The sequence below is a fragment of the Ailuropoda melanoleuca genome, chromosome 5, assembly GCF_002007445.2.
Source record: "Ailuropoda melanoleuca isolate Jingjing chromosome 5, ASM200744v2, whole genome shotgun sequence".
Taxonomy (NCBI): Eukaryota; Metazoa; Chordata; class Mammalia; order Carnivora; family Ursidae; genus Ailuropoda; species Ailuropoda melanoleuca.
Genome location: NC_048222.1, coordinates 26,853,078 through 26,871,870, shown reverse-complemented (window position 1 = coordinate 26,871,870; position 18,793 = coordinate 26,853,078). Strand labels below are relative to the sequence as shown.

Sequence of the window (18,793 nt, the reverse complement as noted above, 5' to 3'; positions counted from 1 at the left end):
TCTAAATGTCAGATGATTCAGAGACTGGTAGATTACCAACCCACCCCTAGTTGATAGAGAGGAAGCGTCCATTTTCATTCACTCATTTACTGAGGCTTAGCAGTAATATAAAAGGGTCAGTCTCCTGATAGCAGGGAACTCACAGTACATTGAAATTGAAATACAGGTTGTGATGGAACAATTCACAGGATGTTGTTGCTAAGAGATAAACAGGGAGACTGCCTGCAGGATCAAAATGTATGCAGGGGTAGGCAAAGAGGGTCAGGAATGGCTTCCCAGAAACGACTACATTTCAACTAAGTCTTGGGGGTAAAGAAGAATTAGCCAGGAAGGTAGTGGGGAGGAGGAAAAAGGGTGACCTAGGACTTGTGTGGTGCGAAGGCATATTTGGAGGCTGGGATAATCTCTCCCAGGCTGGCATGTTGTGCGTATGTGGAGTGACAGAGACAAGCCTGGAGGGTAGGCAGAGTGCTGCCAGCACCTTGTACCCAAAGCCAGGGCCCATGGGTCCAGAGCTGAAGGTTACGGGAAGAAATCCTGCAACTCTGGAACACAGGCTGTGAGGAGAAGGTTCACATTTGGGGAGGATCTCTCTGGCTTCAGGGAGGAGGGCAGGGGCAAGAGGATGAGGTGGGGCTGTGAGTCACCCAGGGAGGAAATGAGGAGAGTATATTCAGGTGGCAGCCCTGGGCATGAAGAAGGGTATGGATTTCACAGTGACATTAAAATAGACAGGACTTGGTTCGTTGTGTGGGAGTGAGCAGAAGGAGGTCTGCATGACTCCCAGTTTCTGGCTTAGGCAACTGGTTGATCAAGAGAGACTGCAGAGGAGGATTAAGTGAATGACGATGAGTTGGGTTTTGGATATGCTGTGGGCAAAATGCCTACAGCCGACCAGGCAGGGATGTCCCGGGGATGGATGGGAAATCCCATTACTTGAGATCTGAGCTGGAGAGAGTTCTGAGTTGGTGTTTGCAGAGGTGAGGGCTGAGGACTGGCTGTGGAAGACAGATTCCCAGAAGAGAGGGGAGTCAGATAAAGAACGTAGAATGGTGGGGAATACTATGGGGGTAGGGAGCAAGGAAGAAGAGTCCAAAAGGAAGATGCCAGCATTAAAGAAGGAAGTAATCAAAGACCAAGCTAAAAACTCTACTGGGTGTGGCCATTAGGACCTCACTGGCAACCTCATGGAGAGCTGATGAGCAGTGGGAGTGAGTGAAGGAAAAGAGAAGGTGTAGGCCCCTGGTTCAAAGAGCTGGACTGTAGAGGGAAGGGAAAAGACAACTATCTAGGACTTGTTGATGTCTTAAGAGAGGCACGCAGGGCTTGATCAGGTTTAGAGAGGGCACCAGTGGTGAAGAACACATGTAAGTTATAGGAGAAATGGAGTAACTGGAGGAGCAAGTCAGTGGCAGAGATAGCAGGGAACCCAGGGCTCCTGACGCTCAGGCTAGCACTCATTTCTATCCTGTGGTGCATTCCTTTGCCAGGTGAGGGGCCAAGAAGGGGTGGGGAGTTGTGGAGAGGTGGGAACCTCCAGCTTGTGAGGTTTGGAATAAGGGCTTCCCTTCAAACTACAACTGCATAGATGGTGGAGGCATCAGTCGGGACCACTGGGGACAACCGCAGGGGCCTTCTGAGGGCCAGATGATCCAGGTCTGCGTAGAGCAGGCTCTGAAAGATGGGGAGGAAGGCAGGAGGGTCTCAGAAGTCTGACTCGCTGGGGGATTCGGGGATTCAGACCTCTTTCTCGGTCCACTTGTCTCGGGGATTCTGGCCAACCCCCTTCCAATCCCCAGGCCCTTACCGCCTCCTGGTCCAGGTCTCCTGCAGTCTTAGGCTCCTCCTCCTTTACTGGCCTCTGGGGCTTGACTTTCACGAGTGGATCTGTATAGCGGAGACAGAGCTGAAGAACTGAGAGGGAGTGACCTACACTGTGTTCCCAGCAAGGGCTCAGACTCAGGAATTGAGAGGTGGGAAGTGTGGGAGCAGTAGAAGGAAAACGGGGTGGAGTTAGTCTCACCAAATCTGGGGAGTGGTCGAGGCGGGTGCGGGAGTGATCGTCTGTAACGGATGTATAAGTCTTTGAGAGCCACCAATTTTGTCTCTCGTCCTCCTCGGGGCCAACAGCAACCCAGCAACTCGAAGGCTCAGACCCGCAAAACAGTTTAGGCTCCACCCCCACAGATAGTTCCGCCCACGCTCTGATCCAGCTCAGCCTCTAGCTTCGCCTACCTAGCCAGGGCTCCGCCTACCAGCCTGCGGCCTTGGCCCAAGCGCTGATCTCCCCCCTCCCGCCCTCCCTCTCTAAACCACACGCCAGAGCTCTAGGTCTAGCTTCTGTCTGAGAAGGTTATGGTCCTGCCCCTCCCGCCTCTGGTCACAACCCATTTAACCAGGCCCCGCACATCGTGCTCACCTGAGCCACCACCAGACCACGCCTAACGCCCCGAGTCCCAGCACCAGCCCAGCGCCCAGCAGGGGGATCAGAAGCTGGGGATTCATGGACCCTGGAGGAACGGAGGGCGGGGTGGTGGTGGATACTGAGGTCAGGGGTGCGAAGACAGAGAACTAGCGCTCCCGCCCAGGAACCCCCCAGCCAAGGCCTCTCTCCTTCCCGCGGGTGTGTGTCCGAGTTAAGCGCCGTGAGCAAAGGCCTGGACCTACCGTGGGTAGGCCCCGGTGCCCTGCAATCAGCCCCGTCCCCTAGCACGTGAAGCACCGTTCGGCTTTCTTCCTCGTGGCGGCCCCTGCAGAAAAAGGTGCCTGAGTCCCCCGCGCTCAGGAGTAGCTCCAGCCGCCGGATACTAGGGTCCAGGGCACGTAGGCGACCAGCAAAGGGCTGGACTGGAGACACGGTGGGGGTCCCGCTCGATGAGGCCCACAGGATTGGGCGGCGTCCTTTGGCCAGGCCCTTGCAGGCCGGGAAGCTAGGGGCCCAGGCCCAGCGGATGGGATGCGAGACCCCTACGCAGGAGAAATTCACCCGGTCTCCAGGGCGGCCGTCCAGTGAAGCTGGGGTTGCAGGAGACAGGGGTTAGGGCAAGTCCACAGGGATAGCCGAAGCCCACTCCCGTCTCCTCCCTCTCCCCTCTCCTCTGCGCTCCCGCCAGCCTGGATTATCCCACACACATCAACCCTCCCCTCCCCATCGCTCGCCCCTCCCTCAGTCTTTCTTCGCGCCCATCCCAACTTTCCTAGGGGGAGATGGCTTACCCCCGGGGTCTCCCTGGGCTCTTGACAGCAGCAACAGCAGCAGCTGCAGAACCAGAGCCATGGCTGGGATGTGGTAGGGATAGGAGGCGAGGGTATCAGCGAAGGAGACCGGAGGGAAACTGGGGGGTGAGGAGTGGCGCGTTGGGGGCTCCGATAAGAGCGGGGCGGGGCTACCAGCTGCCGGGATCCCTCTGGGAGTCTTCGATGGCTCGCTCACAACCCTCAAACAATACTCAGTTGAAAGTGGTACTCAGACTGGTTACAGAAGCACTTTCTCATACTTTAACTCCTGCAGGGTAGCAGTGGCCCCGAGCATCCTGGCTGTCTGAGTTCAAGTCCTGCCTTCGCCAACTACTAGCTGAGTGACGTGGGCGAGTCGTTTAACTTCTCTGGGCCTGTTCGTTCATCTGTAAAACAGGGATAAAAGCACCTACCTTCTAGAATATTGAGAAATAAAAAAAAGTAATACACCTAAAACGCCTAGAGCAATGGTGGGCGCATAGAAGCCCTGGGTGCTCACCATTATCATCATTGCAACTTCTGTTCTTGTTCTAAGTTCTACTTCACCTCTCTGTGCCCACACTGTCCCTCCTGGCCAATGGTGCTCCACCCAAACTGGCAGGTTTTGATTTGGGAGACACTTTGGAGCCGGCCACATGCCCCACACCCTGGACTTCATTGGCTCTCACTGAACTAGAGCGACCCAGGCCAGGCCAAGCCCTCGTTTAGCCAGGGCAGGTTCCAAGAACCTTCTACGCGCCTGAGGCAGCACCTCAGCAGGCAGCCCCAGCCTATGCCTCTGCTGTTGTGACATCACAGAAGCCCTTGTTGACATCACAAACCCTTCATCCTTCGTCCTGTGGCTGAGCAGGGGTTGGGAAGACCATGTCAAGGCTGAATCCAGATTAAGCTGGCCCCTTCTGCCCTCAGTTTCTGCTCACATGCCCCTACCAACGCCCCCCAGGAACCCAAACTGGGCGATTAGTGTAGGCCGCACCCCACTGCCCATTTCCCAGGAAGCAGCCGGCGCTGCCACCACAGCCGCTGTAACATCACAGGGGCCTTGGTGATGCCTTTTTAGAGGACTGGGCAGGGAGGGCTGTCAGCTGGGAACCGGGAGGGGTGTCTTGTCCTGAAACCAAGAACCAAAATGGAGTTGGCCCTGGGTGTACCTACCCTGCACTACCTCTCTCTCCCATCCCTACTCCCTCATGTAGTCCCTCCCCACCCCTGGTCATCTGGGTGTAAATGGGGAAGGAGGGGCCACCAGAGGCAGGGAAGGGAGGGACCGTTGGGATTATAAATTCCAAAAAGGCCACTCAACTCCCAGAGCTGGATCCCTGAAAATCTCTCTCAGCTGCTGCACTAGCTACCATCCCTGGGACCCTCATCATGAAAGGCCTTCTCCTGCTCACCCTGTCTGCTCTGCTCTGCTGGGTCTCAGGTGAGCACCGGGGGGCCCTAGGGACTTCTACACCTTATCCCACCCATTTCCCTCCTTTGCCCACTGCTCGGGATCCCAAGAACCCCTAGTCCCAGCCAGCGCAGCTCTCCCGCGCCTCCCTGTGACAGGGCCCTTGCTCCATTTCTCAAGGACCCATGTCTCCTTCACACTTCTCCCCACCTCCAAGACCCACTCTTTTAACCTGCCAGGGCTCCAGGTCCCCTGTCCCCCATGACCAAACCCAGCTTACTGCTTTCTCCCCTCACCACCTGCACTCAGCGGAGTCCTCCCAGAAACCTAGGCATCCAGCCTGGGGCTTATTGTGCGCCCCACCCTCCCCACCTACTCCTTCGATTCTGTTCTGTCATTCAAGCAGTGGCCTTTACCACTTCAGCGCTGCTATTCCCTGGGGAGCATACCCTCAGGGACACAAGCTTTCTGGAGGGTCCCGGTGATCTCCTAGAACCTCCTGGGGAACTAGAGAGATGCCCTAGCCTTCTAGGGTGGGAATGCCAGGGCTGCTCGCCCCCAGGGTGAAGTGGATTTGTTCCACAGAGGTGCAGTCACTGGGCTCCTCTACCCTTGGACTGAACCCCACCTTCACCAAACTTGGCTCATGCAAGCCTAGAATTAGCTGAGGTGGGAGATTGGAGGGTGACACGTTCTGCACCCACCCTCTCCATTCTCATAAGGTGCTCAGACAGCACCTGCTGATCTTCTCCCCAGATATTATTCCTTCCTGTCCAAGAGCTGCCGGAGTGAGAGGATCCCACTCAGGTCCGGTTCCTCTTCCCACTCTCATGGTGGCCCCAGGTGGTGAGAGTAAATTGCTAAAGCTGGCCACAGGTGGTTTTGTTGCCAGCCTCAAGTCCCAAGCCATTGATGCAAATGTTGCAACCATGATTTTTATTTTATTTATTGGGGTTTTTTAAAAGATTTTATTAATTTGAGGGGTGCCTGGGTGGCTCAGATGTTAAGTGCCTGTTTTCGGCTCAGGTCATGATCCCAGGGTCCTGGGATCGAGCCCCGCATCAGGTTCCCTGCTCTGCGGGAAGCCTGCTTCTCCCTCTCACACTCCCCTTGCTTGTGTTCCCTCTCTTGCTCTCTCTCTGTGTCAAATCTTTCTTTAAGATTTTATTTATTTGAGAGAGGGTGAGCGAGCACAAGCAGGGGGAGCTGCAGAGGGAAAGGGAGAAACAGGCTCCCAGGGAGCCCGACGTGGGGCTCGATCGCGGGACCCCAAGGTTGTGACCTGAGCCAAAGACAGATGCTTAGCCAACTGAGCCACCCAGGCTCCCCAACAACCATGATTTTTCTTTGTAGTATTTCTTCCCATTTCAAGTCTCCGTCTGTGACGTCTTCTGAATTCCTTCATCTTTTTCCCCACCTCCTCCATTCCTTGCCCACGGTACTCTCACATTCCATCTATCCCTAGCCCCATGTTTTTGTTGGTAGCTCTGCCCCTCTTGACTCATCCCCAATGGGGTGGGGTGCAGGACGATATTTAGGGTGTAGACATTCACAGAGCAACAACTCCACCCTCACCCACTTCCACTTTTTCTGCTTCACTCACCTGCTCTGTCACCACCAAACCAAACAGGTCAGAACACCTACTTGATTGGCTCTTCTCCACCCTACCCCACAGTTCTGCTGGTCCTCAGGTGAGTCAGACACTCCATCACCTCAGCCTGACTTGTGTCTTCCTAGCTGATATTCGCTGTCACTCCTGCTACAAGGTGCCCGTGCTGGGCTGTGTGGACCGGCAATCCTGCCGCCTGGAACCAGGACAGCAGTGCCTCACAACAAATGTGTACCTCGGTAATATCCCCCTCTTTAGTGGGGAGAGGGGGCCGGTGGGAGACTCTATGGCGAGGGCTGAGACCCAACTGTGGCTCAGACTGAGATTGGACAGACAGTCCCAGCAATGATGATATTTGGCCAAGGATTCTTATGTGCCAGGCACCATTCTATGACTTTACATGTATTGTAGACAGTAACAAGTCCAAGGCCTCACAGCCACAAGTCCAAGGACCAAGATGGGGGTGAGGGGGGTGGGGGACAGAAGTGCAGGAGGACAGTCAGACTTACTGAGAAGAGATAAAGAGGGGAGGGCCATGGAAAGAGTCAGGAAGGAAGCCTGGTGGGTGCATGGGGAGGGGAAGTGGACATAGGCAGGCCAGGCACCCGTCCTAGCTGACCCAATGGCCCACTCCTACCCTCAGGTAAGATGTGGGTTTTCTCCAACCTTCGATGTGGCACACCGGAAGAGCCTTGTCGGGAGACCTTCAACCAAACCAACCACAAGCTAGGCCTGACCTATAACACCACCTGTTGCAACAAAGACAACTGCAATAGCCCAGCCCCTCGGCCCACCCCAGCCCTGGCCCTTGTCCTCCTCACCTCTGTGGCTGGCCTTGGCCTCTGGCTGCTGCACTGAGACTCATTCCATGGCTATCCCTCCTCCCACCTGTCTTAGCCTGAGTTTAGCCCTGTGTCTCCTTGTCCCCCAGCTCCCTACACTGGTCTCTCCTTAACTCCCTTCACTCAGAAAAGCATTTCTCCAGGCTCTTCACATTTCTTTAATTAGACAGTGGTCTCCCCACCCATCTTTCTACCTTACAACCTCCACTTGGCTTTTCCCGAGTCCCTTCCCATATCCCTCTCAACCTCCCAAATCCTCCACTGGTCCCCAGAAGAGCTCTGCTCTTTGTGTCCTGCACTCTACTGTGCCCAGCGCGGGGAGGAATAGAGATCTGGGCCTAAAACGGGGCTTCTGTCCTGTCCCCTGCAAAGGCTCCCAGGAAGGACCTGATGACCTCACTGTATGGGGTTGATTCCCCAAACCCTGGCCCCCATACATACCTCATACCCATGCTCACCTCTTTGCATTTTGAGTAATAAATGTCTATGTCTGATAAATTGTGTGTTTTTTGTCAAAAGACCTGTTGTCAGAGGCCTCCTCTCAGGAAGTAACACTCTCAGCTCCTGCCCTTCTCCAAGAACCCTCCAGGTAGTTTCCCTGGGAAGCTGGGCTGAGGTGAATGGAGAAACGAGTTTTTCAGGCCTCCATCCTTCCTTCCTGTGTCTGGGATTGGCACACAGGTCCCAGTGTTTGGAGCAACAATCCTTATCCCAAATTTAGGGCACACCTTTGATGTACTGCCAAGAAGGAGTTGCAGCCTGGCTTGAGGGCTCCCCCAAAAGACTAGGAGAGCTGCATGGGGATCCTCTTAGCAGGCCCCAGTCCCTCAGGTTAGACTCAAGGGCCTCACATGGCCAGGTTACTAAGTGGGGCACTAAGCAATCCTCCCATCATGATGCTTCCTTTTCCTTTCTCAATCCTATAGAGTCACATTGGGAACCAAGTTGCAAACGGGAGAGAGGAGAACAAACCGAACCAGGTTCTTTGATTCCTGGTGACCCCAACTCAGCCCAGAGCCCACTCCCCTCAGTGGTCCTCACTGCTAGGGAGGATTCTCCCTAGCAATAGGATCCAGGAGTCACTTAGGGCAGAGTCTCCATTGCCCTTTGGGGTTTCATTGGTTAAGGAGCACACTATTGTAACTAAGTCCTCTGACACTTTGTAACTAGAGCATGGATGTCCCCATAAAACTCGTGCAATTCTTCCAAAACAAAAGATAGATGGCATTTTCCAGTCAGCTCTAGAGCGGTGGATAGATTTTAATGGCTCACAGAGGGGTGTTTGTCTTCTCACCTCGGATCTCCTTCGTTCCTTTGCTCCCTTGCTCCCCTCCCTTCCCCGAGCCTACTAGCCTTGCCACAGTGCTGGCAAGAGCCAGGCCAGGGCAGTGGCTGCTGCAGCCAAGATGCGTGGCGGGGCCGCAGTGCTTGCCACAGCGCTGTTACACAGGTCTCCGACGCAGCAGTCCCTGTGGGCTGTGTAAGTCACGTCTCCCACCAACTCTGTTTCCACTTGATTGCAATGATGGGCCGCCACGCAGTCTGGATAGTGATGAATCAAGGCCACTGAGGCTGAGAGAGAGAACAAGACTGGGGTGTTGGACTCTTGACTTGAGGACTTGCCTTCTAGGGCAGAGTGGATGTGACTTCAAGGAGCCCAAAGGGATTCTCTGCCCCCTCCAAAAAACACCTCCATGGAACCAAGTGACCAAAATTAACATTGACATCGTGAGCCCTCTGATTCGGCACTGAAAAGGACCGACCTCCCTTCTGTGCTATTCTGGCCAAAAATCCATGACTGCAATCAAATTATGAGAAAATAGTAGATAAATCTAAATTGAGGGATGGTCTCTAAAATAACTTATGGGGACTCTTGAAAAGTGTCAATGTCATGGAAGACAAAGACGCAGAACTGTCGCAGATCGGAGGAGACTAAGAAGACAGTGCTAAATGCAATGCGGGATCCTGGTTTGGGTCCTGGACTGAAGCCAACGTCCTTCTTGTCAGTTCAGGTGGAAAATGTCCCGTCACCCACAGGCACAGCCGGACCGGCCGAGGAACACACACGCCTAGGCTCAAGGGATAGGAATGCTTGCTTATCACTCAAAGGAACCTGTGGGACAAGTAGTTAATCAGTGCTATCCGAAAGACATATCATTGGATATGCCTAATGAAAAGTTTAACATAGAGAATAAAGGTATTTTTTAGATTCCAAGTCTCTTGAGATGGAAAAGACCTCCAGGGGACCAGACGAAGTGGCAGCAGAGCATGACCTGCTAGCATGCCCTCGCGGGCCTCCAGTCAATAGCGCCCACCTTCTCAGAAGACCCCTAGCCCCAATTTTGCCCTCAAAAACTCTCACGTGCAAGCTGTCAGGCGGCAGGGGTGGGATTTTGAGCATCAGCTCCCCACTCCTCTGGGCGGCACCACACCAATAAATAGCCTATCTCTCTTCACCGCAAAAACCCTGTGTCAGATTTCATTGGCTTGCTGAGCACCGGGTGGACGCACTCTCATTTGGTTTGGCTATAGGACCAGAAAAAAAGACATGAGTAGAACATCTGGCTAAACTGAACAAGGCCTGTAGAGTAGTTGGTAGTATTTTTTTTAAAGATTTATTTATTTATTTGAGAGAGAGAGAGAGAGCAGAAGGAGAGGGAGAGAATCTTCAAGCAGACTCCTTGCTGAGCAGGGAGCTTAACTCAGGGTTTGATCTCAGGACCCTGAGATCATGACCTGAGCTGAAATCAAGCGTCAGGAGCTTAATCGACTGAGCCACCTAAGTGCCCCTAGTCAATAGTATTGTACCAGTGTTATTTTTTGATTTTGATCATTGTACTATGGTTATATTAGATGCTAACATTAGAGGAAGGGAGGTGAAGGATATACAGGAGCTCTACTATTTTTGCAACTTTTCTGTCAATCAAAAATAATTTCAAGGGGCGCCTGGGTGGCACAGCGGTTAAGCGTATGCCTTCGGCTCAGGGCGTGATCCCGGCGTTATGGGTTTGAGCCCCACATCAGGCTCCTCTGCTATGAGCCTGCTTCTTCCTCCCACTCCCCCTGCTTGTGTTCCCTCTCTCGCTGGCTGTCTCTATCTCTGTCAAATAAATAAATAAAATCTTTAGAAAAAAAATAATAATTTCAAAATTACATACACACACACACACACACACACACACACACACACACACACACCCTGGTCCTTAGCTAATGTCTGCAAGGTTGGCTTAATATTTTGGTCCCTACCTTCAAGGGACAGAACTTTTTCAACCACTTACAAATGAATGGCCTATGAGACTCTGGAGCGTGAAGAGGAGGAGGTGGGAGTACATGGACAGTGGGCTGCTGAGGGGCTCAGTGCCAGAGCCAGAAGGGGCTACGGACTGCTCTACTCTGCCATGGCACCATCTGCCCAGAGCCAGACTGAGCCTGGAAGGTTCTGGACACCAGAAGGATCCAAGTAGGAGCTGGAGGCAGGGGAGGGCTGGGGGAAGAGGGAGAAACTGAGGACTCACGGTTTCCAGACAGCTTGTTCTGCCCCTGGCCAGGCTGGGGCTTGCGCTCCAGGAAGCTGCAAGGCCCCTCCTCCCCGCAGGTGGTCACCGGTTCTTTGCAGGAGCTGCTGGGGCCTCCTTTGCACTGGAAGCACTGCCTGTGGTTTCCTGGCAGGAGAGAAGAGGCGCTTGACCTGAGCTGACCGGGAGCCAGCTGGTAGAGGGGGCCAGGCTTTGGCTGCCTCCTTACCCAAGGCAGACCCCAGCAGGGTGCTGATCAGGATCTGGACAAGTAGGGAGTTCATTGTGTCAGCATCACCTCTCTCCCTTCCCCTCTCCCTGGCTCTGATCAGCCAGCCTTATATCCCCCTTGCCTTGTGCTTTATAGGGCAATAAAAAGGGAAGAAAGAATCTCCCCCAGCAGGCACTGGGGCCCCACTGGGGACAGGGAGGGCCCCCCGCGGGAGAAAGAGCTGCTGGCATCCTCCATCCTCCGGAACCCCCAGATCCCTCCATCCTCAGTGGTGCTCAAGCTGTGGCCCCAGAACTCCTGACCAGAGGGCCCTCGGTGGTCTTCTTTTCCACCTACATATCTATACAAGGTCGGCTTTTCCCAGCATACTGCAACCAAAATAACATATCCCAACAGCCTGAGCACAGAAGCAGGTGTGATAACCCGGCCATCTTCCATTCAGCCTGACTTTTACATAATTCCCAAAGTGTAGAGCCACACTCCTGTGCTGTTGGGAAAGAAGTTACTTTTCACAAAACTGTATTTTGTTAACATGTAATAGGTTTATTATTTTTATTTTTAAATAAACCTATTTAAAATGTTCTGTTTTGATTTTGAATATAGTAAATACTATAGTAAATACCAATATTAACTCACACAAAGAAAAGCTCTTTTGGGTCTTCAGTAATTTTTAAGAGTATAAAGAGGTCCTGAGATTTAAAAAAAAAAAAAAAGGATATCCGTCTCCTCTGCCCTCCTCCAACCCCTATCTTACTCCTGACACATCCCTGCTCTGATTCCCCAGATCAGGCTCTCCTCCTCAATGTCTTAACCTCAGTTTTCCAGAATCTACCACCACCTCCTATATACTTTCTCTGCATTCCTTCCTGTCTTTCTGAACCTCCCCCCCAGTGGAAACACATCTGTCCCTCTGGCCCCACCCATGATTAATTCCTTCCTCCGCAGTAGTAAAGCTGAGAGAGATAATTATGGGGTACAAATGTTGAGGCTTGGGGGGATCAAAGGGATGTGAAGCTGGGTGGGGTCCCACTTACACAGCTGAGCTTTGTGTGGAGGGGGCATGTGGGAGAGGGTATTCTTGATTCCACATTGAGACACCACGCCCCCGGGATAATTCCGGGCCAGGCCTTCTGGGAGGGTGACCTTGAGAGACTCAAATGCACGGAGAGGGGAAAGATGGAGCAAACAAAGACAGGGAGCTGAGCTGACAGAGCCGAGAACAGCTTGAGACAAGGGGAGGTGGGGAGGAGTGAGGGGGAAGGTGACAGACAGAACTCTGGAGCGGCAGACGCAGCTGAAAGCAACAAACACAGAACAGAGAAGACCCTGAAGGCTCCAGCCCAATGAAGTAGGGGGTGGGGAGGATGTGAGAGGTGTGGGGCGCAGGACCTGAGGGCCCATGGCCCCTACTGCGTCAGGCTGATGAATCTGGTCCCGGTTCCACCCCCCAGATTCACTCCCTAGGTGTGTTTGTTTACTGGTCCCTCCCTGTCTTGCTCAGTTGCTCCAGCTCTCGGGATCTCAGGGTGCAGATCACATTCTCCCAGACTCCTGAGCCCTGGGTCCAGCCATGGGCACCTCCAGCATCTTCCTGTGCATCCTGTTCCTCTGTGGGGCACTGGGTAAGGGGGGCCGGTGGGGAGAATCGGGGAAGATGCTGAGCAGAGAGCTGCATAGGCTTTAGAAAGAAGAGCTCTCAGGAATGGCCTCAGGCCAGGAGAAGCTGGAACCAGAAGTTTCTTTTCCAAGGCATTTGAGAATAACTCTCTGTTCCTTGCAGCATCTTGACATGCCTCTGTCCTGTCTCCCCTGTTCCTTTTCTCACCTCTTGCTTCTTTGCGGGGACCCCGCGGTCAGTGTAAATTCTTACTTGCTCTCTGTCTGTGGCACCATCTGCTTAACTTCAATGCCACCCCACCTTCCCAGGTCTGACTTGTGGTGTCACTCTCTGCCTTCCTCTCTGACTCTCTTGGCTTCTGTCGCGCATCTGTGTCTTTTTTTTCCCCCGAGTTGTCTCCCCTCCCTTCCCTGTGTCTCCTTTTCTACTTCTATCTGCCCTTCTCCTTCCCTTTCCCCATTTCCCTCTCCCCACTTTGTGTGTCAACTCTCTGCATGAATCCCTGTCCCAGATCTGAGCTTGAGCCTCTCATGGGCCCCTTGGCCTCTCCTGATCTCTGCGGACCCCCCGCAGGTCTCACCACACCCCCACCCCCTGCCCGGGGTCGGCTCCGCTGTTACACCTGCAGCTTTGCCAAACCCTGCTACCCTGTTCCCACCGAGTGTCAGGACGATGAAGCTTGTGGCATCAGCATTGGCACCTCAGGTAGGACTTGGGCCCAATGGCCCTTCTCCCAGCCAATCTCCATCCATCCATCCACCCTGCTTTCCCTGCTGCCCCACAGCCCTTGCCTCCTTCCTTCCCCGGGCCTCAGCATTCTCTCTTTGTCCCACAGAGCAGAATGAGATCATCGAGCGGAAAGGCTGCCTCCCACGGGCCCAGTGCCCTCTGCAGGGCCGTGCCACCTACTGGTCGCGCTCCTACGCTCTGCGGCACCACTGCTGTGAGCAGGACCTGTGCAACACGGCCACCACGCTGCGGCCGCTCCCCAGTCCCCTCCTCGCCGCCCTTCTCCTCCTAGTGGCCAGCTTCACCTGGGGAGGCCCTCTCCTCCGTTGGCTTCACGGTGATCTGCAACCTTCAACCCAGGACTCTGCCCCCATCACCACCGCCCTCGAGACACCTGCATCTAAGATATGCCCAAGAACCTAATTCTGTAGAGACCTCAGATGCCCGGCCTCACACCCTCCCAGACCCCTCCGAGGCCTGGTTCCACCTAGCCCCTATAGGCACCTGTCCAGAGCCCCGCCTCACAAAGGACACCTAGGTCTTTTGTCTTTTCTAGATGCCCACTGCTGATGTCCTATCTCAGCTCCAGGTCTTGGGCAAGGCAGGCGGTTTGATGGAGCCGCGGGTCCCAGGCAAGGGGCTTGAAGGGGCACCAGGTATGGTGAGGAGAACAGGCTTGCTAGAAAGATTAATTTGGCAGGTCAGGAACTCAGGAAGGAGTTTCTTGGGGGAACTGTGAAGAGTAAATTTAATAAAAGTGCTATCTGGGAGTCTGGGACATTGCTGTGTGTGTTTGTGTGTGTGTGTGTGTGTGTGCGCGCGCGCTCTCTCTCTCTCAAAACAAACTAGACCTGTTTGGTGGGTTGGGCTGGGCTGCTGCGTCCTGAACTGTAACTTTCAACTCATTCTCCATCTGTGTCATTCGCGTCCTGCTTCTTGCTAATAGCTTAGCTTAAGCCACTGTAGCATGAAGGCTTTAGGTGAGACTTCTGCGAAAGCTTTTCTCCAGGGAGGCCCAAGCTTGAGCAGACTCACAAAAGGGCGTCTGGTGGAGTTGCCTGTGAGGGTGTGGTAGGCAGTCCAGTTCCTCTCTGCCTGAGACTGGGAATGGACCAGTTAGGAGCATCAGCGGCCTCCCCTGCTTGACCAGCCCAGGCTTGTCCGTGGTTCACAGACAGCCCAGGACACACCCCACCAGGGAATCCACCCACCCACCCCTGTGGACACTCCCTCTATGCAGGGAGATAGCATGGACTCTTGGGGCCCCCAGGATGTCAGGATGTTGATTAGCCTCTCACCGCTCCGGATGCCACATGAAGTGCTAGGATAAGGAGGGTGACTCGGAGTTGGGGCTAAGCATAACCACCCCCATCCTGACTCAGTGCCCTCCCCATCCATGCAAGGAAGTCTGAGGTCTGATTAAAGGTGCGTGTTCTCCCTCAACTTCTCTGTGCGAATAAGATTGAGTGGGGATGAGGGGATGGAGGTGGGGGGTGACCTGGCTTAATTTAGAGGCAACCCGAGCCTTCTCATTCTCTGTTATTCAGTCCTCCCACTTGGTGCTTCTGTTGTTTTCCCTCTCTGCCCATCTCTTTCCTCTAACTTGAGTCCCTTCCCTTCCCTCTTCTTTAGTTCCCTCCGTTTGTCCTGTGGTTTCCCCAAGACTGACTCTCCACAATTGCTCAAGTCTCTGGATTCTTCTATCTCGTTTCTGCCCATCCCCACCCCTCCTCACCCCCTCGCCAGCCACCCTGGGCTCCCCTCAATCCCACGGTACTGGGGGCTCAGGGCCGCCCCTTCACTGGCTGCTATGAAACAGGAGACCACACCTTCTCACAGGTGACATCACAGAATAATGCTTCTGCATTCCTTCAATGCCTCCCCAAAACACACACACACACACACACACACACGTGCGCACATGCACACACGCACACACACACACACATAGCTTGACTGCTGGAGACCAGCTGATCTGTAAAGTAGCACTCTCAGCCCTTCCCCCCTTGCCAAGGTTTTCAGGCGAAGCCTTCAGGTGCCAGATGTCCAGAGAGATAGCAGGTCACACTTCCAGCAGATGTCACGGAGATCATCTGATCTTGGGAGCAGGTGGGCTGTGGGTTTTGTGAAGTAGAAAGACAGATTAAGCATACTTCCATTCTCCACCTCCTCAGGACCCCCATACCCACCCCAACCCCAGTCTCCTCTGGGATTTAAGCCTGCACCCCCCAGTGTTCCTCACCTGAGATGGGCCAAATGGATGTTCTCATAGACCTGGATTTCAGGCTTGAACTGAGGAATCGAGGCATCTGGGAAGAAGGAGCCACATGGGGTACAGCAGAGAAATCACCAGATAACTCAGAGCTATATTTCTTACTACCCTCCTCCCCTAGAGAAGATCGGGTATAGAGGCAAGATGTGAGCTCCACCCTCTGCCTCACACCCACATGTTCTCTTCTTTCTCTCTGGGAGGGAGGGACTCACCTCTGTGCTGAGCCCCCTGGACCCTCTGTCTGCAGAGCATGATGCTGAGGGCCAGGATGGTGAACCCCTGACCCACTGTGAGCAACAGCATCAGGATCCAGGACACATCCCAGCCCATGGAAGGGGCACAGAGGGCAGGGGAGGCATCCATGGAGGCTACAGTAAGGGCAAGACAATAGGGATAAGGAGGGAGGTGGTGAGGGGTTTGTTCCTGTGCCCCAAAGAAAGGCTTCCCCTCATAGTCTAGTGGGCTCTTCCCACCAAAAAAAACTTCATAAGCTTCTTTGCCCCCAGTTTCCACCAATCCACTTGGCCCATTTTCAAGCCTCTCATGCTGACCCCGTCAAGCCCTGTTGGTAGTGAATATCGACACACCCCCACCCACATATGGACAGCTAACTCCAGAGCAGACCGTCAGCCATAAATGCAATCTTTCCTCATATCCTTAATAGTAATCCAGACTTTCAGGAAAAAGTAGTACCTTCCGATTCATTCATTTTTTCACTCATTTACTCCATAAGCATTCCCTGAGTGCCCACCAGATGCCAGGCGCCGTATTCGGTGCCGAGGTTGTAGAGAGACCCAGTCACTGCCCGTTACCTGGCCTTTGCTTACCAAAATAATGGCCATTTTCTCCTCCCTCCTGCCTTGTAAATGGGTTTTTCTACATCCAATAGCATTCGTCTGTGTATAATGGGCTTCTAATTATAAAACAATTATATATATTTTTCCCCTTCTATTTTCACTCTCAGTAGTCCGTTATAACAATAGCACATATATCTTTTCTTCGAAAGACAATTCCCCCATGAATAATTCTTCTTTTCTTCCTCTCTGCTAGGAGATAGTCCACAAAAGACATAGCTTACCCTATTTCTAAGTAATGGTATATTCTGCCAAAGTCCTTCTCACCCTTTTTGGCCAATGGTCTACTCCACCAGAGAATTGGCTTAAACAACCCCCTTCTCTGTTAGGGACTTAGTCAGGGAGAAAAAAGCCCCCCTCCTACAGGTGATGGTCTGTTCCACCAGAAATAATCCCCCACCCAAATCTGGCCAAGTACAAAGTCTCGTGCTCCTCCCCTAGCCAGCAGGTGCGGAATGCACCAGAGGCAATATCCTCTCCCACTTTCTCCCTCAGTTTACCTGCCAGGCTAAAGCTGACCCCTTTGTGGTGAGGCACGAGGCAGCGGATGATTCTTGGTCTATGTTCCCCGGACTCAGAGAGCCCCTCCCCAGGACACACCAAGAGCAGGGCAGCTCCATCTCCCCAAAATGACTGTACATGGCCCCTCACAGAACCCCTTCCCTCTAGCCAGGTCACAGAGTCTAGGCGTCTGGCAGGGGCCACAGAGCACAAAAGGACAGAGCAGGGGGATCCATCTGCAGCCCTCGCGGATAGTTGGGATCCTGCGGGGAGAGAGGGACCTCTTAGTTCTCTGCTGGACTTTCTGGTCCCCAGTGGCCCCTGATCCACATGCCTTCACTTACCTCTAAGCACGGAGACATCATACACCCTCCAGTTCTGGTACTTGTGGTGCTGACCCAGCACGGCACACCAGTACCGACCGGCGTCTCCCTCTTTGGCCCCTTCCAGCCACAATGAGTAGTTCCCCAGCACTTTGAGCCTGGATGCCCTTATGGGCTTCCCAGGGTCCAGGGCTGGTCTGGCCACTTGGACTTGGGTCACCAGGGCGGTGGAGGAGCCTGCTACAGGACTGCGGAGCCAGGACAGGAGTTCGTCTCCACTCAGCGTGGGTGGTAAGGGACATGGCAGCTCCATTGCCTCCCCCAAGGCTACATAGATGGTCTGGATGTTGTCTGCGGGGTGGAGGTTGTATGAGACTAGAAAGCTCCATCAGATCAACAGCTCCCACTTGACCTCCAACCCCCAGCTTCTGCCCTCTCTGGGGTCTCCCATTATGGGTCTGTCTATGAGCACGTTTCTCAAGTGACAGCTACAAAAAAGTGAGGAGGGGAGGAGAGGGCAGGGCCTTCCTCCCCTCTCCTCTAGTCAGTGAGGGAATCTGAAGGCAAGAGAAAAAAAGGCTAGAACAGTTGGCAAAGGCCCTTTCTCTTCCTCTCATTGGACGCATTTTCTCATCTATTCTTATTTTCTAAANAAGAAGAGGAAGAAGAAGGAGGAGGGGGAGGGGGAGGGGGAGGGGGAGGAGGAAAAAGAAAAGAAATAGACTGTACAAAACAAAAGCTTCCAAAATTAAAAAATTAAACATTAGGGACGCCTGAGTGGCTCAGTTGGTTAAGCATCTGCCTTCTGCTTAGGTCGCAATCCCAGGGTCCTGGGATTAAGTCCGGCATTGGGCTCCCCACTCAGCGGAGAGCCTACTTCTCCCTCTGCCTGCTGCTCCCCCTGCTTATGCGCACTCGCTCTCTCGCTCTCTCATTCTGATAGATAGATAAATCAAAAATTAAACATTAAAAAAAAGAAAGAAACTGTACATGACCTGGACCCTCATTGTCTCTGGGTCTTCCCCAGAATTAGAGGCGGGGGGAGTCAGTTGGGGTAAATCTATCTTCTTGAGTCAGATGCCTTCCCCAGGCCTCTAAGGAGAAATAGCAGTAGTTCCTTACAACCTTTGGAATGGGCAAAGAATCCCCCACCTCCTGCTCCTTACCTGCAGCAGCCCGGGGGGATCCACATAGGAACGGAAGGAGGAGGAATAAGGCGGCCATGGGGAGAGCCTGCCAAGTTCTCTAGCCCAGGACTGGTGCCCCATGGAGGAAGCAGAACCCAGATAAAGTCCCACACTCTCTGGTCTGCAGTGACATGGGCCTCTAAGGGGATGGGAATGCTGGGGAGATAAAAGACTAGCTTCATGTCTACTAGGGAAAAAGTGACCATCACCTTTCAGTCCCAAGGGGGAAAAGACCCAGTCCAGGGTGTTCTGAAGATAATCTCCTCACACTTCTGACTCCACATCAGCTGAAGGACACATGTTAAAAAGCCTGTGCAGAAGTGGGCACAGCTGTCCACCTTCATTTAGTCTCAAAGTACATTCTGTGTTCTCTCCTCCATCCTGAGAGAGACGCCAACCATGAGCGAAGAAGCTGAGTCTTCGTGTTGGTCTCCACACAGTGCAACATAAGGCTGCATACCTGGTCAATACTCCATAA

The 18,793-nt window shown here is 53.5% G+C and overlaps 5 protein-coding genes across 7 annotated transcripts; 2 read left to right on the top strand and 3 right to left on the bottom strand.

The window, feature by feature from the left end:
* Positions 1 to 71: 71 nt before the first annotated feature.
* Positions 72 to 3,556, bottom strand: MPIG6B (megakaryocyte and platelet inhibitory receptor G6b). Of its 3 annotated transcripts, none has more exons than XM_034660481.1 (6): positions 3,217 to 3,550; positions 2,668 to 3,015; positions 2,420 to 2,510; positions 2,024 to 2,028; positions 1,808 to 1,887; positions 72 to 1,674 (listed from the first exon to the last, which is right to left on the bottom strand). In XM_034660481.1, the coding sequence occupies exons 1-6, from the start codon at positions 3,275 to 3,277 to the stop codon at positions 1,570 to 1,572; spliced, it is 690 nt and encodes a 229-aa protein (XP_034516372.1). In that variant the 5' UTR covers positions 3,278 to 3,550; the 3' UTR covers positions 72 to 1,569. The 3 variants fall into 3 exon arrangements, with proteins under 3 accessions (XP_034516372.1, XP_002930066.1, XP_034516373.1); XM_002930020.4 differs by having other exon boundaries at positions 2,024 to 2,064; positions 3,217 to 3,371; XM_034660482.1 differs by lacking the exons at positions 2,024 to 2,028; positions 2,420 to 2,510 and having other exon boundaries at positions 3,217 to 3,556.
* Positions 3,557 to 4,511: 955 nt separating this feature from the next.
* Positions 4,512 to 7,097, top strand: LY6G6C (lymphocyte antigen 6 family member G6C). The gene is made up of 3 exons (XM_002930021.4): positions 4,512 to 4,660; positions 6,368 to 6,478; positions 6,883 to 7,097. Exons 1-3 carry the CDS (start codon positions 4,609 to 4,611, stop codon positions 7,095 to 7,097), a joined length of 378 nt encoding a protein of 125 aa, XP_002930067.1. The 5' UTR covers positions 4,512 to 4,608.
* A 1,226-nt stretch (positions 7,098 to 8,323) lies between these two features.
* On the bottom strand, positions 8,324 to 12,421 carry LY6G6D (lymphocyte antigen 6 family member G6D). The gene is made up of 3 exons (XM_011216709.3): positions 10,829 to 12,421; positions 10,600 to 10,746; positions 8,324 to 8,653 (listed from the first exon to the last, which is right to left on the bottom strand). The coding sequence occupies exons 1-3, from the start codon at positions 10,881 to 10,883 to the stop codon at positions 8,430 to 8,432; spliced, it is 426 nt and encodes a 141-aa protein (XP_011215011.1). The 5' UTR covers positions 10,884 to 12,421; the 3' UTR covers positions 8,324 to 8,429.
* Positions 12,328 to 13,601, top strand: LOC105234422 (lymphocyte antigen 6G6e-like). The gene is made up of 3 exons (XM_019792830.2): positions 12,328 to 12,453; positions 13,023 to 13,154; positions 13,285 to 13,601. The coding sequence occupies exons 1-3, from the start codon at positions 12,402 to 12,404 to the stop codon at positions 13,599 to 13,601; spliced, it is 501 nt and encodes a 166-aa protein (XP_019648389.1). The 5' UTR covers positions 12,328 to 12,401.
* On the bottom strand, positions 12,600 to 18,445 carry LOC100466622 (lymphocyte antigen 6 family member G6F). Its single transcript, XM_011216711.3, has 6 exons — positions 18,295 to 18,445; positions 17,150 to 17,479; positions 16,805 to 17,068; positions 15,663 to 15,818; positions 15,421 to 15,487; positions 12,600 to 15,292 (listed from the first exon to the last, which is right to left on the bottom strand). Exons 1-6 carry the CDS (start codon positions 18,350 to 18,352, stop codon positions 15,268 to 15,270), a joined length of 900 nt encoding a protein of 299 aa, XP_011215013.1. The 5' UTR covers positions 18,353 to 18,445; the 3' UTR covers positions 12,600 to 15,267.
* Between the last annotated feature and the right edge of the window lie 348 nt (positions 18,446 to 18,793).